Source organism: Anthonomus grandis, chromosome 13 (assembly GCF_022605725.1).
Source record: "Anthonomus grandis grandis chromosome 13, icAntGran1.3, whole genome shotgun sequence".
Taxonomy (NCBI): domain Eukaryota; kingdom Metazoa; phylum Arthropoda; class Insecta; order Coleoptera; family Curculionidae; genus Anthonomus; species Anthonomus grandis.
The window spans coordinates 12,951,568-12,978,955 of record NC_065558.1 but is presented as its reverse complement, the minus strand read 5'-3'; the positions used below and the strand labels follow the sequence as shown (position 1 = coordinate 12,978,955).

At 30.0% G+C, this 27,388-nt stretch overlaps 1 protein-coding gene across 1 annotated transcript in view; it reads right to left on the bottom strand.

Moving 5' to 3' along the window:
• The window catches only part of LOC126743754 (insulin-like growth factor-binding protein complex acid labile subunit), a 93,881-nt gene that overhangs the window by 18,933 nt on the left and 47,560 nt on the right, over nt 1–27,388 (bottom strand). The window contains exon 4 of the mRNA XM_050450971.1: nt 1,014–1,559. Coding sequence (XP_050306928.1) covers nt 1,014–1,559 — 546 coding nt within the window. The remainder of the gene's footprint in view (nt 1–1,013; nt 1,560–27,388) is intronic.

The window sequence follows — 27,388 nt, the reverse complement described above, 5'->3', positions numbered from 1 at the left end:
GATTTTTTCAATTATATTAATTAATATTTGAGGATTAAAAAAAAAAAAGAATTTTCATCACAATTATCCCAGATAAACAAGATTTTTACATATTTTAAGAGTTGTAAATATTTTAAAATTAATTTAAATAAAATGCAATTAAGGACAAACATGATTTTGAGGAGTTTAATTAAGTTCATTAAATTTTTAACATTTAAAATTGTTTTCATTAAAATTAAATCGACACAGTGGTTTTATTAATATCTACCAGTAAAGTTTGTAGAATTTTAGCTTTTATTAAATATAAAAAATGAGAAACTTTTAATAAATGTATCCACAACCATGCAAACTGATTTTTTCACATTTTAAATATTTTAAAGAAAATCAGTTAAATTTCAATAATTATTTTGAAATATCTAAGATTTCTAATGCAATTTTTTTTTAAACTGTTATTAAATTCAATTTCTCCTAGCATTATTGAAATTTTATAGGAATTTTTGAAATTTCGAATTTTCGAAAATTGATGAATCCTAGAAATCAAAAATTTTATTGCATTTTATTTGAATTTCAAATCATTTAAAAATTTAAGTGAGTTTCGTTAACATGCTAAAAAATTAAAAATCCGGTTTTCTTATCTTGGTTATCTTTCTATTCTTGATCTTGCAGACCCGCTGGATCTAATTTTGGTTTTATTAGGTATTAAAAAAAATATTGGAAAATATTTGTCTATATCTAGACTTATATTATGGAAATACTATCGGTAATAGTTTTATAATATTTAAGTTATTCTAACGAAAACTTTAAAAAAATTATGTTGAACGTTCGTCGAAAATTTAAATGAAGCTATTGCGTTCTCAATAAAGTTACAGTTTGGGCATTACTAAGTAATATATTATTTTAAGAATTTCAATTTTTTAAGATGGTGATAGAAAACGACATACAAAAGTACCTCCAAGGGTTTTTTTATAACAATAGATTGAAGATAAGTATATTAAAACTTCAAAAAAAATCACCCAATATTAACTCCACCTTACCTCCTCCAATCTATTCCCAGACAAATTCAACCTCCTTATCCGATCCGGAAATAAACCAACAGGCACCTCCGCAATCTTCAACCTCGCCACCCCCAAGTCCCACACTTTATGTAACTCGTCCACGATCTCCTTCACCACGTTTAATTTAAAATTGTTTCCGCTCAGGTCCAACCGTTGCAAGCTGTTCGCCACGTGCGAAAACGCCACGCTTTCCGCCTTGTACAGTTTATTAAAACTTAAATCCAACTCCAGTAAATTCGTGAGATTTTTCAAGGCGGTGTCCGGTATTTTCGCTATTCGATTTCGGGCGAGGCAAAGGTATTTTAACTGTTGCTGGTTCACGAACGTGTTTTCCAAGATAACTGGAAATTGGTTTCCGTCCAGTTTTAGGGTGTGGAGACGTTTTAAATCTTGGAATTCGTCGTAGTAAAGGAACTGGATCGTGTTGTAGCCGAGATCCAGATGGGTCAAGTAAGGCAACAGATGGTAGATTTGGGTGTTGATACGTTGGAGGCCGCAGTGCCGACATTCTAATGTGCGAAGTTCCTGAAAAAAAGAATTTCTTTTAGAGTATCAGTAGTATATTATTAGAGGTAATGTAGCCACCTTTGGATTAATTAAAAGTGTTCATAAAGAACTCACGTGTTTTTTGCTTTACGAAAATCCAGTCATTTAAATCAGTTTAAACTTTGCAACTAAACTAAGAACTTTAAAGAATTTATGTGCTGCATCTAATCGGATATCTGCCAATCTATCCTCTTTACATGTTCTCTTTAATTTAATTCCTTTACTTTTTTTAATCCTATTTAATGTGGATGATATTCTTCATTATTGGCTAAATATCTAATGAATGTAATAAAGCGTCTCAATGAATATTTAGGCACAATTGAGTTTGATTAATATAAGCAGATATCTGGTTCTTTAAATAATCCCAAATTTCTCATGAAAACAATAAAACTAAGGATTAGAAATAAGTCGCAAAGGTATTTATATTATTAGTGTATGAAGAGCTAAAGTTCTTTATTCCCCAAACGGATTTTGTATTGGACTCGATGCAAAACCTTGTGCAGCTAGAACTTAATGATTATTAAAAGCAAGAAATATAAAAACCTTAGATTAAAGTAATGTAAAAAGTGCTTTTGAATATCTGACATGTTCTGCACAAGCCTTTTTGAATAAATATCTGACAAAGCAAATGTTTTAGTACGTAACGTAATAAAACGTAACAGAAATCAATCAGAAACTGAGAAAGAAGATCTTTCTGTTTGAAACATGTAACTATATCATAATAACACATTTGTGTTTATATTTTTGAGTAGAGACTGTTATAAGTCCAATGCAAGAGTCGAATATTTTATCATTCATATTTATAGTTCTAATAATAGAAATAAAAGACCCTTTGTAATATTTGTTGGTTCAGCTAAAGCCTTTGACACCATTTTAAATGACATTCTTTAAGAAAAATTTAAATAACTATGGATTAAGAGGAATAGGTCTTGATTCCAGAGAAGCTTGTATCAATTTCTATGTTTGCAGGACCACGTGTCATGAGCTTTGCGCGAAAGAGGAATACAATTATAATGTTTTATTGCTGTTTTTAAGTGTAGGATCCATTTTGCCATATTTTCTCTATAGCTTCTTTGCTAGTATACAACAGTAGTGAGAAAAACATCTGACTTTAACATAGTTCCTGCACTAATTGGATTAATTCCTATTAAAAAGTGTCAGTTTTATTCTGTACGATCCATATGGATTAATATTCTATTACTTGCTGGATATATGTTTTGAGGTCATAAATATGCCAATTTTATAAAACAAACAATCAAGCGGGGCCAGAATAAATATTAAGTTATTGTACAGGGTCCGGCAAAAATCTCCCGCATTTTGCGCCCGAACTGGACGGGCGAGCATCGTGCCTTAGTTATCGAAATATTTTTCAAAAGTAACGAATCTGTGATTACGACACAAAGAAATTTTTGTACTCACTTCGCGCTTGGTAGACATGATCCAGATCGCAAAACAATACTGTTGTGGGTTTCAAATTTTAGAGCTACAGCCTTAAAAAAAAATCAACTGGTAGGCCCAGAAATTTTCGGACACCTGAAAACATTGCAGCTGTAAGAGAAGCAGTTGAACGATCTCCTAGACGTTCAGCTGTTAAACATGCTTCTGCTTTGCGTTTGTCAGATCGATCTGTGAGAAGAATTTTGCACACCGATCTGAAGTTCTACCCATACAAAATGATGATCGTGCAAGAGCAAGAACGGGACTGGGAAAATCGCCGAGAATGTTCCAATGATATTCTTCAAAACGTCCCACAAAATGCGCTTTTAATAACGAGTGACGAGGCTCATTTCCATTTGTTTGGCTGTGTAAACAAGCAGAATTTTCGTTACTGGGCACCAGAAAATCCGCGGCAGCTCCATGGAAGGCCAGTTCACAGCCAACGTGTTACCGTTTGGTGTGCTGTTGGTTCTTTTAGTGTTTGGAGTCCCTATTTTTTTAAAGAAAAAGGCGTAACAGTTACCGTAACTGCTGATCGATATGTCGACATACTACGTAATTTTTTGGAACCAAAACTTAGGGAACTTGAACATCCGGATGTGTGGTTTTAATAGGATGGGGCTACAGCTCATACGGCAAGAAGGACAACGGACCTGTTAAGGGAAATGTTTCCAGGACGCGTAATCTCGTTACGTGGAGACGTTGGGTGGCCCGCGCGTTCACCCGATCTTGCCCCATGCGACTTTTTCCTTTGGGGCTACCTGAAAGAGAAGGTTTTTCAACATCATCCCCGAACCATTGACGAATTGAAAGCAGCATTACGCCAAGAAATTACAGGAATATCGCCTCAAATTACTGCTGGAGTAATGGAAACTTTCAGAAATCAGCTTCGATTGTGTGTCGAAAGAAATGGTCGCCACTTGGACTCTGTAATTTTCAAAACTTAATAAAAACAAAATGGCATACCATATATTTTTAGTTAATAAAAATAAAAAATTAATAGCATTTACATTGGCGTTTTTATTAAAAATCAAAATGTGGGAGATCATTTTGCCGGACCCTGTATATGACATGAAAAAAACGCCTGTGAAAAGTGTCTGATTTAAATAAATATAATAAATAAAAATGACAGTGCAGTGACCACGATAAGTGAAATAGCCAAAGCGAGAAGCTTTTTATAACCAAAAATCTTAATTTATTGCAACCATGCAAAAATTTAAAAAAAATTAAAAAGTACCAAAATAAAAATGTAAATATTTAATTCATTTAAAGTATATACAATCGATAAATTCGTCTTTTTGGAAAATTTTTATTTGGGTTTTTCCGCATATCAGCTCTAAGATGTGGATCGGTCTAAATATTATCACTGCGGATAACATTATTGATATTTTTCACTCAAAACATACATAGTCAAACAATTCATTAATTGACATGTGCTTGTCTTTTAGGATCGTATATTTTATCATTAACGTTAATCTAATTTCTTATATTGTTTTTATTTTACGATTTAATTTATTTCTTTTAAATCCTTGGCTGAATAGAGAGTTGTTTACATAATAAAACGAAACAAAGTAATAATATAATAAAAAACATACAAAAAAAACAACAAAAGATCACAATATAGAAAATATATAAATACATAAATACATACTATTAATTTTTGCAAATAAAAGAAAAATTGAACGTGTTCAAACTATATACGTATAATACATAGTTTTAGTACAAAAAATTTAAAAAAAAGTCAAAAGTTTAGATAAATGAATATTTATAACGTTCTAATATAATTTAATTAAAAAATAGTTCACTGCATATAATGGCTCTCTTTAGCAAGTGTGGTTATGGTGATAGTGTGGTTATTATTAGTTATCATACAAGTAGTTAAAGTAAGTAATTCCCAGTAAGGAATCATTTATTAGTTAATCAATCATAATGAATAACTAATGGGGATATTACAACTTTCAGACTTTTTCTTAATATAATAAATGATAAATTATTATTATGAAAACTCTCTTAGAGAGGTTATTAAAATTCAACCAAGAAAGAAACAAATTTGAGACATTACAGATTATTTTCAAAACACTTTAATGTTTATTGATTTGTTGATAAATTCTCCAAAATTATAATCGTAAAAAAACAGTTAAGGCGGCTTGTTTTAGACAAACCCTAACATTTTTGGTTCAAAATATGTCTAATAAGTTTAATGCTAGAGATTTACTCGCAAACTTTTAAATTCTAAATTCTCATTAAATTGTGAGTACTGAGGTGTCAATAAATATTTTTTTTTGGAAAAAAATACCGTTTAGATAGTATCCGAATTAAGTGAGAATAATTTATTGCAAAAAAAGGTGCTTTCCCATCTACACCTACACACTAAATTTAATGCCTTAATACTACTAGAAGCACTTATTTACACTGTATTTATTTCATAGTATTTATTTCAATTTAAAAGTCGCCCCAATATTAAGACTCATCTATTCTAGCAACTAAAGCTCTTTATACAGGGTGGCTATTTAAAAACGAAACAGAGCCTATTTTTGGTCCCTCAGAACATTTGCGAAAAAATTCTCGGACCCGTCAATTTTTGATTCAAGAGGGAAACATTTTTTTGCTAGTTTCCCCCCCTGAGGGCAAAGCCCAAGCGGGGGTGACAAGGGCCCCCAAAATTTTAAATGGAACGGGGGGTCGAGTGATACCTTATTTTGAAGATATTTTTATGTGGATTATAACCCTAAAGTTTTAAATAGTTACTATTTGCCTAGTCGATACAGGGGCTAATAAAAGTTACAAAAAAATGTTAAAAAGTATAATTTTAAATAAAGGGCTTAAAGATAAAATCAATCAAGTAAATGTTCAAAATGTTGGCCTTCGATTTCCATACTATAATACAGGTTTTATTCAAACCTTTCCCATACATTTTGCAAAATTTCTGGGGTGATTTGACGACATTCATCAATTATTCTTTGTCGCAAATGGTCTAGCGATGTTGGCTGACTAGCATAAATTTTAGTTTTTAAATGGCCCCATAAAAAAAAAATCTAACGGGCTTAAGTCCGGGGAACGAGGAGGCCATTCAATAGCTCCTCTTCTTCTAATCCATTGTCCTGGAAACGTTTGGTCCAAATATTGACGAACCCTTGCAGCATAGTGGGGTGGCGCTCCATCTTGCTGAAATACTAGACGATTTTCCAAGTACTCGTTCTTATTTTCTAGTATTTTCACTAATGCTGCATGAATTGTATTTTCTAATAACTCCAGGTGCATCTCTCCTGTTAAATTGCTAGGTAAAAAAAGGGGGCCTACGATATGTTTACCAAAAATGCCAGCCCAAACATTTAATTTTTCAAGATGTTGTGTATGCACCTCGCGAAATATTCTGGAATTTGAATCAGCCCAATAGTGACAGTTGTGACGATTCACAGTACCGTTTAGGAAAAAGGAGCATTCGTCAGAAAAACATACATTAAATAGAAAGTGTCGATCATTGGCGGCATTGGCATTTGACACACTATGATCTGATAGCAGTAATTAACAACCACTATTAAACTTCAAAATGTTGCTATAATAACAGTCTCAACTATAACCAAGAGTTCCCTTGCAAAATTGGCATAGATACCTACGGGTATTAAAAAAAAACAACAGAAAGTACGGTTCACAATGTAGGAGAACAAAATTTTTTGTATTTATTAAACTGCTAAATTTACAAGCATTTTTTTTCATAAAAAATGTTGACATGTTTTTGTAACTTTTATTAGCCCCTATATCGACTAGGCAAATAGTAACGATTTAAAACTTTAGGGTTATAATCCACATAAAAATACCTTCAAAATAAGGTATCACTCGACCCCCCGTTTCATTTAAAATTTTGGGGGCCCTTGTCACCCCCGGAAGGGCTTTGCACTCAGGGGGGCGAAACTAGCAAAAAAATGGTTCCTCCTTGAATCAAAAATTGACGGGTCCGAGGATTTTTTCGCAAATGTTCTGAGGGAACCAAAATAGGCTCTGTATCGTTTTCAAATGGCCACCCTGTATATTAAGTAGACCATTGTTTCGGAGTATTCGCAAATTTTTTACATGTGTCCCAAGATGTCACGAGGTGTAGTCGCCGCTCGCTTCATTTTTGTCGCACCTTCGGGTCTAAGCGACGGACAAGATGATTCCCGAATGCTTGAGAACAGCTCGTATATCCGCGACTATTAAAGTCAGCGTTTAAAGTATTTAAGAAAACAGTATTTATTAACATTTTAGAAGCAAGAGTATGTGCTTAAATAATGTTCTGTATTGCAACATGGAGAAATGACAGGAATACAGGTAAGTTATACGAGTAATTGGTGTATTTGTGGCCCTAAAAGATGCTTTTGTAATATAGATTCTAATAAGATAATAAGATAATATTTATTGAGAGACGTTCAGATGATATTTTGTTAACACGGGCAGGTGTCCACCAGTGTGTTATCAACCTAACCTAGGTCATTTCACAAAAAGTACAGAGAAAAAGTTAAAAACTCTGAGAAAAAATTTAAATCGACTCAAGGGTGCTATATATGCCACAAAACAATTAATCATAAAATTGGCGATTATAATTAATGATGATCTTATAATTACTTTTTAATCCAGCTTAAAACAGTCATTCATCTTTATGGTAATAAATTAAGAATTCTTGCTTGCTTTGTAAAATAAAGAACTTTGCTCAAAGCTTTGCCAAAAAAGCAAAAGGTATAGTGAACTGTAAATAAGATAACATTTATGTTCAAACAACTAAATATAACTTTTCAAAATATTTATTGGATGTTGAAATATAACAATAGCTTAAACAACTATGTTTCAGCGGTTCTTCAAATTCCCACTCGTACTGGCCGCTGAGAGGAGAAATTTATTTTTGACTAGGCAAGCACACACTCCACAAAATATGGGATCGATTGGACGTTCCGTTATACATTTCTGCCAGTTTTTTCTTGCCTTTTAGCCTTTTCACATTCAATTTGATTTAAAGTTCCAACGAAATTATTGGGTATGTACAGGTAACCTATTTAGGTGCTTTAATAGATCCATATCAATACCTTTTTTATTTAAGCTATTAGATTTTGATTTCGTGTAACATAAATGTTATAAACAAACTATAAAAACAACATTAATGAGAATCGTGTTGCAATAAATACATACATCGATTAAATATATGTTAACTACTTTGATTTGCTTTCAGTTAGACAGTTTTATTTGCAGCTGATTTTAGTTTACAGAATCGAGTATTTTTTTTTGACAGGTAAATGCGTATTACAAAAAATCGGAAGTTTATTCATAAGATCAAAGGAAAGTTATAGTACAATATAATTTAAAAAAAATCATTATTTCATATGTGAGTTGGTATTTTAATTTAACTGCCAAAACTAAATATCTGCAATCAATTAAAGAATAACCTTTAACTTCCAGTCTTTGCTAAGTTTTGAGTTATACACTATCAATAATTGATTAGGCTAGCATACAGTTACTCGCTACTGGTTATGATCTAAATAAATATCTTTCTAATTGTATTTTATAATAATAAATTAAAATTCTTTATATTTTTAACCAATTACCTAATTACGTTGAACAATTTAGAGGTTCTTCATGACCGGCAACAAATTTAATTTGTCTGTTAAACGTCCCAGCCACAATCTATGTTTTATTAGGAAACTTGCAGTGATTTACAGGCCGTATCTCCTCCGAAGTTGCCATAACAAGAAACTTGCCACTTGAAATTTAGGGAAATAGCAAATTGAGGTTTAACTTCAACTGTTCTCCCTTAGCTGATCGGTGAGCATTTTAACATGTCGAAAGTGACAATTCACTTAATTCAGTAATTGTTTTTTATTTATATGGGGGTTATAATATATATCTCACATGTGCCCGAATAGAGACAAAGTTTAAGTTGCTTTCTCATATAACACAAACTAATATTAGGCTTGCGTTATTCCCGATTAAATCGGTGTTATATAAATTATTCAAAAGTGACAACTAAATCACATATGCGCCCAAAATAATAATATGTTCATTCACCTATTTAAAATCCCAATTTTTTATTGTTATTTTTTAAATTATATTTGTCCCTTAAGGAACTTTTCAATTAGGGGGAGCGAGCGGTAAGCCGAAAAGGTTTTATCATCAACTTTTGGTTATTAATTGCCTAAGCCTAATTTCCTAAATCCTTTCCATTTATTAGGAAAAGCTGCTTCCGGTAACAAGATTTTCAGTTTATCAATTTAGGTTTATAGATTTACAAATGTGTGCAGGTTTTTAGTTGTCATAATATAACTCTTAATTATAATATTAGTTTTTTGCAAAAAATGCGACTTTGACTTTTATGTGAAACCCCGTTTAATTATTAAGATAATCTTGGCCTAGCGCGTATACCAGTTTTAACCCTTAAGTGCCAACGTGACATCTGCGTCTGGAAGACCTGCGCAATTCTTTGCCTGGTCATAACTATTCCCCACCTTGTGTTTTAAGGTGAACCATACACTTACTTTTAAGTACATCGTTGCTTGATCCATGAATAATATACTAATATATAAATAGATTGGCAACTTCCGAAGAACTAGCCAAACTTTAAAAGCTGGTGGCGCCTCCCTGCGACCTGTGTCTAAACTATTTAGGAGGTCACACGAATGGCGGGATTTTTAAAAATACATAAGCGTTTTTTTCGATTGTTTATTAAATATTTTCTTGAAAAGTCCTATTTCGACAGTTTTATTTATGAACAAATATTTATCTGTCAAAAGACAAATAGTATAGTCAAGCGTTTAAATTAATATGTTTGTCAGATTTAAGTAGGGAATAAAATGGGTGGACTAAATAATGAATTTTTGAAAGTAAAACTTGCTATAGCGACATAAAGGAATATTTTTATTGCTTGATTAATCCACAAAGGGAATTAGTCGGAGAGCGTTGTATTTGTTTTTTAGTGGCTGCAAAAGATTGCAATCCGTCTGGCGGACGTCACGTTAATATTTGTGAGACTATTTAAATCTAATGGATCCTAAACCAAGTAGTTCCAAATCAGTGCCTGGTTGATCATAATTATGATGAGCAGTTACAAAAATGGTATGACGAAATTGATACTGATTTAAGCGACTTTGAAGAACAATGTGATGAAGATTTTGTTATACAGAGTGATTATGATACGAAATCTGAAGAAGGTAGGACTGATAGAAAACGATAAATATGTTATATATTTAGATCTATCGACACAGAAGAAAACAGAATGGAGGAGGGGGACATAGGATCTAGTACTAATCAAGTAGTAGAAGGAGAAGATTAGGTTAGAAGGCTAGCAAAAACCTTTATGGAAAAATAGATACAAATGGACTACGGAACCTTTGATATCAAGAAGCAGTACGCAGAAGAATATATAATTCTGGAGTTGAGAACAGGTCCGACTGCAGATCCTCTTTCAGTTTGGAAGTTGCTGTTTACCGATAACATCCGTGAGATAATAATTCAATGAACAATACATAAAATAAATAAACTTCGATCAAAATATAAAAATCAAAACTCGCCGACAGTCAAAAATATCGACGAAATCGAACTGAACGCATTTTTGGGACTTCTTCCTTTTACAGCCATATTCAAATTAAACAACGAGAATAAAGAAACCCCGTTTTAAAACTAATGGTACAGGAAGGGAAATAGTTCGATGTATATTGACCAAAGGAAGATTCGAATTTTGGTAAAGGTTTGATGACAGGTTAGTAATAAAGCAGACAGATCCTACTGCTCCAATTTCTGAAGTATTTCAATTATTGGTTCAGAATTGTCAAGCTTGTTATTCTATTGGATCATCAGGATGCATCAACGAGATGCTCGTCATTTCGTTTGAAACCAACAAAATATGATATCAAAATTATCTCAAAACAAAGGTAAGAATACAAAGTCACGGTCTTATCAAATCCATATATTTTTTTAAAAGCTACACGTGTTTCGCTCCTATCGGAGCATCATTAGGCCTAGACCTACACAGATCACATTACAACAGTGTAAAGTGACTTTGTGTTCTTACCTTTACCTTTACCTGTACCTACCTGTTTTGTTTTCGTTTGGTCTCTTAGAGAAAAATGGACATTTCTATTTCAAAATCATGTGTCTTACCGACGCACGTAATAATTATTTTCCTGCTCAGCCGCTATTCAATACCAATGGAAATACCTTTTGATAATTGGTTCACCTCTGTTAAATTAGCACAATTGCGGAGAAATAATGTTTTAATGTGTCACATAAGTGATGTGAAACATTGAGGAGAAATAAACGTGAAATACCTGTCCAATTTCAAGCTAACAGAAAGCGTAAAAAGTAGGATCTGCGCTTTATACATTTGTTAAGGAAATGACATTAGTATAAAATGTTCCGAAAAAACAAAGCAACTATCCTTCTCTCTTCCATGCACTACTTAAAATGTCAAGATTCAATAAATGGAAAACAAGAAATCATATCATATTATAATTGTACTAAAGGTGGGGTAGATGCGTTAGACGAAAAATGTTCAAAATTCTCATGCAGTCATATTTTTTAGGATTTTTAACATTATCACGGTTAACGCTTATATAATATGCATCAATTATATAAGGAATATATCAAAATAGGAACAGCAGATTTTTTCAAAAAACTTGCATTTGCTTTAGCTATTGCTTTAATCCGTGCGCCTATATCGTATTTATTATCGCATAATATACATATACAAGTTTTATATAATTTATCTATGAAATCTTTTAAATATACGTAAAACCCCATGTTTTACACTATTTTCTATTTTTCTCTCGAAAATGTCAATTTTTAGAAGGAAAATGATATCACAAGAAAATAATATCAAAAAATTGAACGCGGACTAAAATCCAAGCATCTTACAAAACATTTTAAACACTCACAGACTTCTCACCTCTTTTTAGTCAGTCTATTAAACAAAGATAAAACATCTGCGTTCTGGCGATTCCCACTTTAGGCTGTGCAAGTGATTGTGTATCTTTTTCTATCCCACTAATTTTGAGGATTACGGGGCCGTACCCAGATAAATTTTTGGGCTGTTTTTGTAATACTTTTGTCGTGTTTTTAAAGAGGTCTTTCTAAGGATGGGTCTATCGCCTTTAAAAGTTACTTAAACCATAGACAGATAGATGGTTTTTAATGTAAAAGTTTATTTTAAAAAATATACTTCCACTTTTCTGACTACATAAATACTTTTCGTGAAAAGATGTTCGTACTAAATATAGATATGGGGTTTTCACGAGTAAGTTATTATAATACTATATCATAATATGTATAAATTTTAAAAAAAGCAATAGTAAACCCGTTAGTAATAACCACCAAATAAAAATAAATCTTAATACTCTAAAAAAGGAAATATATAAAATTTTAAGACAAACCAAAACATTTTACCCTTGTGTGCCAAAAAGTAAATCTTTAATGCCTTAATCCACTGACGGCGCTAAAAACTAAACTTATTAAATTAAAATTTTTGGTTAAACTGATTTTACGTACTTAAATCTTACCTTTAAATTAAATATTATCTTGCTATCAACTATCCTAAATTTCTAACTTTATAAAACTAAACCCAGAAATCTCGAATAATGAAATTTTAAATACAAATAGATTTTAATGCCGGACCTGTGCAACTTTTCACGCTTGAGTGGCTGGAACTGAGGTCAGACGTTTACAAAATAGTACGTGGGCGTGTGTAGTCCAATTTTACGAATCAAACGTATAAATTAAAAAAAATTAAAACATTTATTTATATAATGAAATTATTAAATATTGCTTAGAATATTACTTTATGACTCTTTCCACATAAAAGTTTGCGATTTAAATATGCATACCATATGACTATACAAGCAGCGTTGGCACACGGACTATTCGCGGCACATCAAAGATTCTCTGCGATATCTTAGGTTTGAGTGAACCCGAAATTTTTTCAGAAAATAGCATCGATCGTTTAGTTAAAATAAAAACTGCCTATGTTTATTACAGCTGTCCAAAACCTATATGCCTAGAATGCAGTAAAAAATTGTGTAGTGAATGGCTCCAAAAAATCTTATTTTGAATCGTTTTGTTTTTAATTTATCCTTATTACTTTTTTTATTTCTTTATCTACTTGTTTTGTTTATTTGAAAAAAAAATTACTTTCAGGGTTTTGAAGAATGTAAAAATAAAATTTGTTCGCTTTAACCTAGAATGAACAATCAAAATTTTTTTTTTTAAATTTGTGTAAAAAAATATTATTATTAGCTTTGCTTATATTAGTATAAGTAAAGACAGTTCTTAACAACCATGTAAGCAATTTATTTAAAAAAAAGTTTTGAACCAAAATACTGATTTACAATGAGCAACGTCTGAGGGACGTTACGTTAATGGCATCGTTACAAAAATTGCATGTTAGTGGTTAAGGGTTAAACTAATACTTAACTGGCCAATATTTATCTTAAAATTAAAATTTGGTCTCCTTCTATTAACATTAATATTACTTTTTAGATACCATTATAAAAAATCAGCAAAAGCTAAATCTGGTAGTCGCAGTCAATTAAATTAAATTATGAAATATTTAATTATGAAATTTGTACCGAGACGCCGCCCATTGAATGTTATGAAAAGTGAGGTCACTTGTTAGTTAAGCGAAATTTTATCTTTTTGTGTAAATAAGGCGTGAACGTTTAATAAGAGTAGTATTTTTATAATTCAAATATCATTAATTAAACAAAAACGTTAATGGTTTATTATTTCAGCCTTGCGACGGATATTTAATAAAAAGTAGATGCACTTAAGCCATATTAATACATAGCGCCCCTGTATACCAGTACGTCTATAAGGATGCTTGCCAAAACTTTTGTTCTTAAGGATCCAGGAAGAAAAAAGTTATAGTTTAAAATAACTCAGCGAAAACCGAAGGCGATAAGTAATGTTTTATGTACGAGGATCATTTTGATATATGTAAGTGATTAAAAATGTGTTAGAAAAAGATGCTTGGCTAGATATTTAGTTGGCAAGCCTGGATATTTTTAAGGATTTTTATCACTAACTTTTCTTAACGAACGACTACGTATTTTAAGTAAAATTTATATTGATAAACTTAACGTATTTTAATATGCTTTGTACAGTTTATATTTATATTTAATTTTATTATGTAACATGCGTAGGTCTAAATAAAGAGTGAGCAAAAATTATTGACAAAATAAGTCATCCATATTTTGAAATTGATAAATATTTTTTTATGTGATAAGTTAAATTTAGGTTATTTTGATGGAAATCAGAAGGTACCTTTGTGAACAATTTAAAAAATTAATAAGAAAAAAGTTAAATAAAAACGTGGCAATATATATAACAAATTTATAGAATATAATATATTATATAGTGAGTATATAAAAAATTCAAACCTTATCACATGAACTAAAAAACAAGATAATAAAGTTAAAATTAGAAACATGTATCAACTTCAAAGCCATTAACACAATGTTTGTTTGCATTATGCCTGAAGCCGAATGTCTCGAACTGACTTTTGACGTCACGCCAACGAAAGGACAAATCACGAATTTAGAAGTATTTGGTGTATATTTATCACAAAATGTTAATATAATCTAAAAAGCTCGCTTATGCAAGAACCTGAAGGAGAGTTTCTTCTTGGATGGCAACAATTTACTTTTCCTAAAGTGATTTGTAAGCAATCTAGCATTATGAAAATGACAATTTATTTAATACATTAAATGTTATTTATTTATATGAGGTTTAATATATATAACATATCTGCCCGTATAAACACAAAGTTTAAGTTACTTCCTCGAACATTATAAATTTACAATAAGGCTTGCGGCATCCCGGAGTAATTCTGTGTTATATAAATCCACTGAAACTCGTAAATACGTAAATCCCATACGTGCTCCAAAATATTAATATTGTTCATTCTCGAAAATAAAAGTATATATATGTACCTTTAGGAACTTTTCAATTAGGGGCAGCGTGTGGTAAGCCAAAAAGGTTTTACCGTCAACTTTTGGTTATTAGTTACTTTATTTGGTTATTATTACTTTTGGTATATTTTAAGTGTTAGTACAACCTTTAACTTCAAGATTAGCTTTTGATAAAAAATATGAATAATTTTGAATTTTGTGTGAAAAATCGATAAATTATTAGGAAAATGTTGACCTAGCTTGTATATCACTTTTAAACAGGCCAATATTTACCGTAAACGTAAAATCTGGTCTATAGAAATTCAACTATAAAATATACTATTAGCAATAATTTTGCTCTGTATACTGAGGCAGCAACACCAAATTTTACGAATAAAATAGAATTAGTTGTGAAAAAAGCGACTAACCAAAAAACTGATAAAATAAAAAAATACTTTTTAAGAAAAATATTTTGAAAAATAAGAGTGTTTATATAAATTATAGAAACAATCTAAATAAAATAAATAATAAACAAAATTTTGACTATTACAAGAACTAAATAAATTCTCATCCACATGATTCCAAAAAGATATACCGGATCATTTCAAATGTAGTTAATGAAACCAAGGAACAATCTAGAAACATAAATATTCAGGATGATAATAATCTGCCCTTTACTGACAAAAAACCAATGGCTGAATTCTGCAACAAATTTGTTAATGTAGGAAAAACTATGGCCAGTAAAAAAATCACCAAGCAATATTTTCAAACTAAAGTATAGATCACTGAATTCAATGTTTTTAACATCTGTTTGTATAAATGAAATTATTGAACTTATAAATTGATTCATAAACAACTGCTCGCTTGGTTATAATGGAAAACAAACTGAAACCATAAAAAAAATTTGCCCGTATATCAATAATTTATTAATACATATTGTCGATCTTATATTTACATCGAGCACTGTCCCTGAATGTTTTTACGCCCATTTATAAAGCTGGTGATCAATCAAACTACAAATTCTCGTTTAATTAGTGTGATTACAAATTTTCCCAAAATTTTTGAAAAATACGTAAAAGAACGCGATTAATTCGGTGCTATTTAAATCACCTAAAGCTTATAACTATCTCACATATGCCCCCAAAATAATAATATGTTCATTCAAATGTTTAAAATCACAATTTTTAATTGTTAACTTGATTAAGTATATTTGTACCTTAAGGAGCTTTTCAATTACGGGGAGCGAATGGTAAGCCGAAAATGTTTTACCGCTGACTTTTGGTTATTAAGGGCTTAAACCTAATTTCCTAAGTCCTTTTCATTCATAAGGAAAAGCTGCTTCCGGGAACAGGATTTTTCGTTTATTATTTAGCTTTATAGATTTACACATTTTTGTATGTTTTGAGTGGTAATATTACAACTTTTAATTTTAAGATTAGCTTATTGTGAAAAACTGCCATTTATATTAACTTTTGTGTGAAAATCTGTTAAATTATTAGGACAATTTTATTGATACCTTAATTCAATAATGTAAACAAATAAAAATTACAATATTTGAGAAAATAAATAATATTGCAATTCATGCATTATAAACTAAACTATTTCTCTCTACCGTATTCTTTTATAAATTTAAATAAAATTTTAGGTATAAACGATGTTTAAGGTGTTCAAGTATTTAAGAAGTTTTGATATTTTTTTATTTATAGTTAAAGAAATTTTAACTCTTGTTGTGTTGTTACATTATTTAACTACTTTTTTTGTAAGAACTTTATACATTATGTACCTTAACCATCTCATTTTTAAAACATTTTTTAAATTACTCTGAATCTAATTGAGAAGACCTATCTTTTACTTCATCTGTTTTTTCTCAAAAATTTTCATAAAATGACCAATAGACAGGCCGGATATAACTATGAAAAATCCGATAGTTTTCTTTTATTTTTTAAGTAAATTGAAGGTATTTTTTTAAATGCCGACTTTAATTGTACCTTTTTTAGTTACTGGTTTCAAAGTTTCTCAAGATTTTCATTTACATTATTAATTTTCTTCAGTTTAATTATCTATAGGTATTACATTATAAAAATAAGAAAAATATAAATTTAGAGTTGTTGCATACTACCATGGCACCATTTTTGAAATACATAATAGAAAACCTGATTTGTTTTACTATAGAAATTAATAAATTATATTATTCTTATAATCATAGATTTAATTACTAAAATTTGCATTTTTTGGACTTGTTACGTAATTGAACTGAGGTATATAATATCAGTCTTAAACAAGTCTATAATTGGTCAATATTTATCGTAAAATTTAATAAATATGGTACTCTGCTATTAATATTAACCTTACCCTTTATACACTTTTCGGAAAAAATCTAGAGGAGCCAAATCTGGTCAATTAAATAAAATTAAATTAAAAAAGATTTAGGTATTTAAATTAAGGAAATACACTGATATTAATAAATAATGTGACTATTCATCCTAATTTCTTATAATATCTCGCAATAAATCTAGCCATTAACACATAAGTTGTTACACCAGCTAATGAGGTTCTTCTGTTCTGCTGGCCACAATATAACTTGATGATTGGTGAGCATTCTAATATTTCGAAAATGACAATTTACGTCATACACTAAATAAGTTATGATATATATAGCATATTGCCCAAATAAACACAAAGTTTAGGTTACTTTCTGGTACAACATTAATTTATAATGGGGCTTGCGGCATCCTCGAGTAGTTCTCTGTTATATAAATTCACTAAAACTTATAACGATATATCATCCCATACGTGCCCCAAAATAATAATATCGTTCATTTACCTCTTTAGTATCTCAAAAATAAAAGGAGCACCTTGAACATTTTAATTAGGGGCGGCATCAAGGTAAGCGTAAGCCAAATAGGTTTTACCTCCAACTTTTATTTATTAGGAACTCTATTTTCTGCAATAGGATTTTTAGTTTCAGTTTCTAGATTTACGCATTTGTGTATGTTTCGAGTTACACTTATAAAATTTTTAATTTTAAAATTAGGTTTTTGTAAAATATGCGAATAATTGTGACTTCTGTGCAATTAAATTATAAGGATAACCTTAGCCTAGCTCATATATTAGTTCAAACTAATCTTCAACTGGCCAATATTTATTGTAAACTTAAAATAGTAGTGTTCTGGTATTAACTTAGAAACCTTTAGAAACCTTTAGAAGCAACATATATTGCCAACGGGAAGAACCTCTAAACCACCAGGGCTCGAGGTTTTATCTGATTCAAAATAATAACAGAAAAGTCCACAAAGTATTTCTGCTTCAGACAGACGGCTTCTTACCGACCTTACTGATACCGATGAGTTGCAAGCAAACGCATTATAAATAGGACTGATGATGAAAGGCGCTGGAGAGGACTTTGCGTTTAGTCACGATCTAGCACAGCTTATAGAAGCCAATCAGAATCCTTGATAGACAGGGAAACTTTGTTAGCTTCCTAGATCTGTTTCTTGTGACACATCCCGACTGGTACAATATTACTGTACATAAACCACTGGAAACATCAGATCATAAATTGGTAACTGTAAAATGTAAACTAGAAATGTTAATTAAGACTCCACCTATGCCGTGTGGAGTTTGGCTGATCTATAGCCAACTGGAGACAAAGGAACCGTTTTTCCTTTTTTTTCCTTAGAGTGATGCCGGTTATACATTTCAGAAATGACTTCAGCAGTTATATTATAAACACCTTGAAAAGCTCTTCAGACAGTAAACCGAGATTCGATAAAAGTGGCACCAAGGCAATAAACAACAAAAATGCTGTTTATTGCAAATGGCGTTAAGATCCAAGCAAATCATGTCAATTTTGTTACTCTGAGAAATGCGTGCAAGCAGACGATCGATCGTTGCAAAGAAAAATATAAGTAGAGAGTGAAAACAAAAATTTTAAATTGCCCAAGTAGATCAATATCATTTTGGTCTATTGCAAAAGTAATTAGTCAACATTTCTTTTTTTTAACTTTGGTATTATCTAAATGATTATTAGTATTATTTTTAATGTTATTGGTCATATTTGCGTTTTCAAAAATAATAAGACTAGTCTTGGATGAGTTTAAAAGCAATCTATGTATTCTGGAAAAATCACTTATAGTTTTTAGATCTTGATTACTAGCATCACAGATTTAACAAGACAAACTTTCTTTCAAAAAAAACTTTGTGTCAACAAAACTTTGTCTCGTTAAATCTGTGCTAGCATTTAGCATTTAACTGCGCTTTAGAAAGTTATATTGAATATTGAATATATGTGGTTATGAGACATCAATGTAATATTAGACCAAAATACTAGACCAAAATACTAAGGTATGTTACAACTGTACATATATGTTATGTTATATGTTACAACTTTTATGTAACTTTTAGTGACCGAATCTCTTAATAATGTTCCCTGGTCTTAAAACCATGTTCTTGTTTTAAAAGGAGTACATAAAAAATACTATAGCTGCTATGTAGACATTACAGAAGATACTTTTAAAACAGCTTAAGCATTTAACAAAAAAACACTTTTTTATTAAGAAAAATACATTATCTCAAAGGTTAATTTCTATCTATCTTAGCCCCTGTGCATGTAATAATTATTGTCTTAAATTCTTTTCAGAAATACTTGGTTTTCTGCTACACAATACCAAAAATGTACAGGGTGTCCCATTTTGGGAACTTTTGCGGAATATCTCCTTTATTTTTAGAGATAGAGAGTTGCGGTTTTCGTGATACTGTGCTACTTTTTTTAACTATAAATTATAAAGATGCTATTAACAAAATTTTCATAGCTCTTTTATTTTTTAAGCTACAGGACATTTTTGAAATTTTTGCATTCTGTGACCCCCATCGTATCTCCGTTATTTTTAAAGTTTTTATTAAAAAAAACTCATTTTTATAGATTTCTTACCGTAGAATCTAGTGCTATAGATATATTTTTTTTTAATTAATAGTTTTTGAGTTATAGCCCAAACTTATGTTTTTTTAAATGGAACACCCTCTATATATATAATTCATAAAAATGGCCTTTTTTACCTTTTTAAAAATATATAACAGTGTGGACTTATTTTCAAAAATACGCAAATAATTAACAATTTTCTAAATTAAGTTTATAATTTAATAGTAGACCATGAATAACAATAATAGACAAATAAAAATTACAAATTAATAACCACGAATGGGGAATTGCATCATTCCTATTTTTTTTGTAATAAAAGAACACAAAAAACAAATATATAAATTTAATAAACACTATAAGAAAATAACCAAATAACAAAATATCAATTTTATAAGAGATGTTCAAAATGACCATCTTCTCTGATACAAAATTGGCAAATCTTTGTAACCCTTTAAATAGCATTCAAAATAATAATTTGTCTGCTTCTCAGATTTTAAAATGCTAAATGAATTGCGTCTTGAAATTTCATTAGATTATTGCATTGTCTTTTATACACTTGATCTTGTATATACCCCGATAAAAAAAAATCTAAAATCGGGAGATCGGGGTACGGTGGAGGCCATCTAATAGGTCCGTTGGTACCTATCCATCTTTAAGCAAAGTGATTTTAAGAAATGCCCTTACTAGCCCAGAGTTATGACTTAGGGCACCATCTTGTTGTAGGTAGACAGTGTTATATTGGGCTAGAGGGATATTTTCCAGAAGTTCTGGAATAACTTCCTCAAGTATATCTTGGTACCTTCAAAAATTCGGTATACTATTTGTTTTCCCAACATAAAACAAGACACTCCAAAGCGTCCTTGTTTTGCCTTTCTTCCCTATTTTCTTTATTGTATGCTTTAGAACGCGGCTGAACAAAAGATCCGTGCTCAAGTAATTTGTCCTTTAAACGAGCAAATATACCAAAAAACGGTTGCCTTCTCTCTGGATATCTAACAAGCATAAAACTACAACATTAGAAATTGGTAGGTAGTCATATAACGGCTTCTAACTTACCTATGGAAATATAGTTCTGAAGCTTCTTCAGCATTTTCATTGCTTTGTATAAAATATACAAGCATATCATATTTTTCATAATTTTCAAATGCTGCCATTTTTTTGTCAAAATTTACAAATAACGAAAATCAAAATTTTCGTTATTCATTCAAAAACAGAGAAATGTCAATCAAACCCGAAGATAGTTAACATTAATATATTTATTTATTTATTTATTAACGGTATCCACCAATTTTACAAAAATAAAATAATACAAAAGATGCTATTAATTTTTTATACTCATTTTTTTGTTTCTTGTTATAAATAGCCATGGTTTCCTATTAAATTGTTAATATGATCATTGAAATTAAGAAAACTGTTATTTATTTGAGTATTTTTGAAAATAAGTCCATACTGTTATATGTTTTTAAAAAGGTAAAAAAGGCCAATATTATGAACTATAAATATATAGTGTGTTCCATTTAAAAAAACATAAGTTTGGGTTATAACTCAGAAACTATTAATAAAAAAAAATATCTATACCACTAGATTCTACAGAAAAAAATCTATAAGAGTAAGTTTTTACTTTCACAAAAACTTTAAAAATAACAGATATATCCCGCAAAAGTACCCAAAATGGGACACCCTGTACAGTGGATTGGGAGAAAAAGTCTAATAGAATGGCCGGCGAGATCACCAGATCTAACACCCCTCGACTTTTTTCTGAAGTCACTAAAAAACTGTCGTGCTTAAAATGCAACCAGCTTTACTCGATGACCTTCATAAAAACAGAGTTTATGTTAGTTGTTTTGTTAAGCATATACCTTTCTTTAACCCTGTATACAATTTAGAAAAAAATCTTGTGCAGGTGAATACTACTCCAAAAGGCCTTGGATTTAATGTAAAATTTAATTTAATTTAATGTTTCAATTTTTGGCGTTCTGCATCGGCCCCAAGATGTGACTCACCCTATAACCAAAATACGGTGGTTGGAGTTCCTTCTGTTTAACATTTGTACCAAATTGCACTTTTTTATCTTTTTTATTTTTGGAGGTATTTACATTGAAAATATTCAAATTGACACGCTGTATATATTTAATGAGACGCTACTTTGTGTTTTTATCTTTGTTTTGATTTTTGTTTATTTTCTTGGAGAAAATAGATAATATGTATTTATTTATTAATATTATTGATATAACATACAAAGGTAACTTAAGCAAGAGTCTGAAAGGAAGTTTCGTATTTGCCAGGAACAATAAACTTTCCCTTAATTGATTGAGGGGCATTCTATCATATTTATTTCATACAATAAATATTATATATTTATATGAGGTTATAATATATATAGCACACCTGCCCGGAAGTTCAACTTAGTTCTTCGAACAACATAAATTTACAATGAGGCTTGCGGCATCCCCGAGTAATTCTGTGTTATATAAATCCACTGAAGCTCGTAAATATCTAAATCCCATACGTGCCCCAAAATAATAATATGTTCATTTACGTGTTTCAAATTGCAATGTTTTTTTGTTTATTTCTTTAAGTATACTTGTACCTTAAGAAACCTTTCAATTAGAGGAAACGAGCTGAAACTGAAAGGGGTATACAGTCAACTTTTGTTTATTAAGGGCTTAACCCTAATTTTCTACGCTATTTCCATTCATTAGCCAAAGCTGCTTTCTGGAATAGGATTTTCAGTTTAAGTTTATAGATTTACACATTTGTGTATGTTTTGAGTTCTAATAATACAACTTTAAATGTCGAGATAAGCTCTTTCTAACAAACGTGATTAATTTTCAATTTTCCTTCAAAAATCATTAAATTTTTAGGATAATCTTTGCCTAGCTACCGAATTACAGCTAGCTCGTGTCCCAGTTTCAAACAAATCCTTAACTGGTTAATCTTCATTGCAAACTTTCAAACGCCTCTTATTTTCGAAAATTCTTAGCCGATAAATCAACGTTCGCCTTGCAACTTCAAAAACAAACCGGGATTTAAGTGCATCCAAATTTATGACTCACATATTCCGGGCTTATGAAAAGTTTCCAAAAGGCGAATGGTGACATTTAAATCAGTTTTTAAAGTTTGCCAGACCCATTTATCTTTTAAGTTGAGCAAAGCAGTCTTTTAAATTACTACAATGCGTAAAGTCTTGCTTGGCTGGTTAAAGTACCTTTTAAGATATTTTAAGGACCACAAAGGAGCAATTTCAGAATGGATTTTGTTAATATCACGAAAGCTTGAAGACTAATTGCAAAAAACTCTTATTTTACTGTTTTTGTTGTACCTTTTTATTTTCTAGGGGAAAAATTATGTTATAAATTTTATATATTGTAATACAGCTTTGAAGTATCAATGCTATTTTTTTAGCTTTATTTTCCTTAGATATAGATGCTGAAGGTCGGCAAAGAAAACAGAACTTGAACATTTAAATTTTGAATGTGCTTTTAAGGTACAAGCCTACTACAGCAACAAAAACAATCAAATATCTAAATATAATTAAGAAATAAAAAAATTTGCAAATTAGTAGTGTTTTGCAGTGGTAGTCCCAAAAACCAATACGAATTTGAAACAGGTTTTGTTATAAGAAATGCGATGCTAGATTTCATCATTAGTTTAAACCAGTAAGTAAAAGAATCTGCTACATAAAACTTAACTTGAGAAAAATTTTACAACATCTCAATAATATCTCTTCATGCGTCAATTTTAAAAAAGGATAGCTTAACTAAAGATGCCTTTTATAACCAGTTGAAGACGGTTCTTATAGCTTTGTTTAGAGAAGATGCAATACTTTTTGTGGACGATTTAAATGCTAGAATAGGAATGAAGGAGTCTTCAAGCATAACATCGTTAAATGCAATGAACAATGGGATAAAACTGGTGGACATCAACTACTAATATTGTCAATAAATCAACGATGTTTGACCATAAAAATATTCACAAGTCGACCTGGGTTTCAAATAACGGACTAACGAGAAATCAGATTGATCACGTTTTAATTAATGTGTGACGTAGCAGTAGTATTACCGACGTATGATTCCTAAGCATACAGTGACCACTTTCTGGATAGAGCCAATTTTAGAGACAGAATCTGCAAGCAAATATTCTGGCCTAAACAGATTCTAAAATCAGATGCTTTCAAAGGAAAATAACAGAATATGAAGCAGCTTCGGAGACTATGATCGCATCTGTGGTACATCCAAACAATGGTAACGTAATGTGGGAAACACTTAAAAAATCAATAACTCACATTATTCAACCCAGCATAGGATGAATGAAAAAACCTATCGACAGTGGATATACTCACTACTACTTACCAAACTAATATTTTAAAATTCTAAGCTTCCAGCCTAAAACTCATAAGTTTATGCACTTAAAGCCCGTACATTTTCACTATATAATTCCATTTAATCTTGAACTTGTCAAATTTAGATGCATGTATAAAAATAAATTAATATACGCGGACGTAAAAAGCATATATGTTAATTAAAAGAATTATATCAGCGAGAAAAACGTATTTGAGCAAATATGATGTTATTAGATTTTGTACTTTACGGTAGCGAGGAAAAAAATTGTCATGTATATATATATCCTTAAAAATGGCCAAGACAGTATTTTTTGTAATTTTAGATTACGACATTCATACATAGAATTTTAAAGATATTTCTGCTGTCAATATTGGTTTAGACGCACTACAAACTTTCAAAAAGTGTGGTGTTATCCAATATCTTCTAATAATTAATAAATTCATAATTTTTTCTAGAAAATTCAATATTCTGATAGTTTTTTTCTTTGATAGAATGGATAGAAAATATAATATGCCCTAAATACCCTAATTACCCTTTTCAAAAAAGGATAAAATGATGAGATTTTACCCTTGGAATTTGAAGAATTTTTTCCTTGGCGTTATTGCAATTTCTATAAATAAAAACAATATGGATAAAATTGGGAAATTCATTTATGAGAGATAGATGTTCTCCTAATAAATCTATTAAAGATCAGATCAGTTTTCCAAACTATAAGAGCTCTAAACTATATATGTTTCAAGCCAAGAGAGGTAGATATTGGAAAATAATTGGAAGGTGAAGCTCTTTTAAAATAAAAAAAACGACTTTTATAGAGTGAACTTACATGAAATAAAATGTGCTTTTAGCGGTAAATAAATGAAAATCAACATACAGATTATTTTATTAAATTTGTAGTCATTACATACCTCTTCCTGTTTTCTTTTTAAATATTTAACAGTCATTAAAATTACAATTTAAATAAATTTTTCGTGATTCAATGATAAAGATGAAGAATATAAAAATATTCTTACGCTTTTGAATTATCTATTATTTCTATATGAATGACATAACTAGGCTTTCTTTTACTGGACTAGTATATAATATTATATAGCTTTAACGATAGATGTAAAAAATAAAAGTTCTACAAGCGACGAAATTTGAAAAGATAAAAATTATAATTATCAAAAGGTAAAATAGGACTTAAGTACAGAAGGATCGTTTTTCGTAAATAATATAAACAGTGGAACATTACACGTGATTATTTTGTTGTAAGACTTAACTTTTATATTAATAAAAATGCGCATTTCATAGTATAGACAAGAAAAAATACATCTGAAAAAAATGTATGTCAAAAGATTTGCTTAAATTAATATATATAACTATGAACTACGATCTCAATGTATTTTTTGGTTAAACATTGGATCTGAGATTCACATGTGACAACCATGTATCAATACTTAGTCGAAAGCTATCTGAAATTTAATTAGGTTTTTAAAATTATAAGGCTTATTAAGAGCATCATAAATGTTATTCTTGAATCATCGCCTATGTGTTCCAATGGGGGATTTTTCTTATGCAAACTAGTTCTTTACTCTCCACTTTAGATGTATACGGGTCTTGGCTTATTTCGAGCATCGATATTGCTATACTGAAACAGTATTTTTTAAGCAAAAGCTTTGATAAAAATTAAAATTTCACTCTATAATTTTTTACTACTATAAAATACATTTCTCATTAAAATTTCCTTAATTTAACCTTTAAATTGAGTTGTGAGAAGATCTTTTAAGTTATCTAACAATTTGTTTTAAAATCTAATTGCCTAATATCCTGGTCTAAAATGACACCTCTTTAGCCTTCAGCACGCTAAAATAAGGTCACATCTGTATCTATTATTATGACTGTGTACGCCTCCATACTTATCCCATGAATATTGAATCATTAGTAAGATGTTGACGCCTTATTTGACAACTGACAATTATACTAATAATATAAATAATTTAACTAATAAAATTTAGAAAGATGTGTGTATTCTGAAGTCTGGTAAGAAATTGATTTAAGTTTTTTCAAAGGAAATTAACAAATTTGTCAATGAGGCATCAGATAACGATAATCTGCCAAGCAAAGTAACAATTCAAAAAAATAGAAGTGCACAAAAATCCATTTTTTATCAAAAAGGAAAATGTACCATCACAAATCATCAGCTATTGTACACGAGGCGACCAAGAAGAACATTAATTTATGCAATTATACTACCCCAAATTAAAACTTTTCCAGTTATCTAATATTACTATAAATAGTTCAGAATACACAGCAAATTGAAAATGTATTATGATATGATAATTAAATTATTTGTTGTTCAAAAAATGTCTTGAATAAAGCAAATTGTTATTACAAAAAAGTTTAAATGTAAATATTAAGAAATTATTTCATCTTTTTTCGTATTAGTATTTTATTTAAGTAGTATTTTATTTAAAAAACTGATTCTTTAAAGTATGAGATTTTTTTGGACATACTGTATAAAGGTCATGGAAAAAGGTATAGAGTAATATACTCGCATGTAATAAGCTATTCTACAGTCTTTCTTTAAACTTTATCCTCGTGAGTAATAGCTGTTATTCCATGCTTATTAAATTTATGTTATTACTCCATTTAAGAGTATCTTCACATTGACATTAGTGATTTACTTTATTTTTAGTTTAATTTTTTTATTTTAAGTGATGTATTTAAGGTTTATATTAGCAGGTACATTAATGTATAAGTGTGTATTATTTTATATATTAACCAATTTTGTATTTAATATGATTAATTTTGTACACTTTTAATTTTTTACGTATAAAAACGCATTTGACATATCTATACTCTAAACTAATTAATTTTTCTATACATTTCTAATATAAATGAACTAACAATAAAGTGAGAGGAGCTCGACGAAAATTAAGCTTAAGTCCGTAATATCCAAAAGATGATGTTGAAACCTTACGGCTGACGTTCTCAAATATAAATTAAAAAGACGCGAAAGATATTAGACACATAAATAAACAACTTGCAAGCACGAAATTTACTAATTAAGGAGTTTTCGAAACAAAAACAGATTTTAGCGTGGAAAATTACTCTTAGCTACCATTAAAATTTCAGCATTGTATTTAAACTTGCGAATTTGCTAGGAGCAACAGTTGGAAAAAGTTTAATTAAATAATTTAATAATCTCTATTTGTAGCATTTATGGTTTTT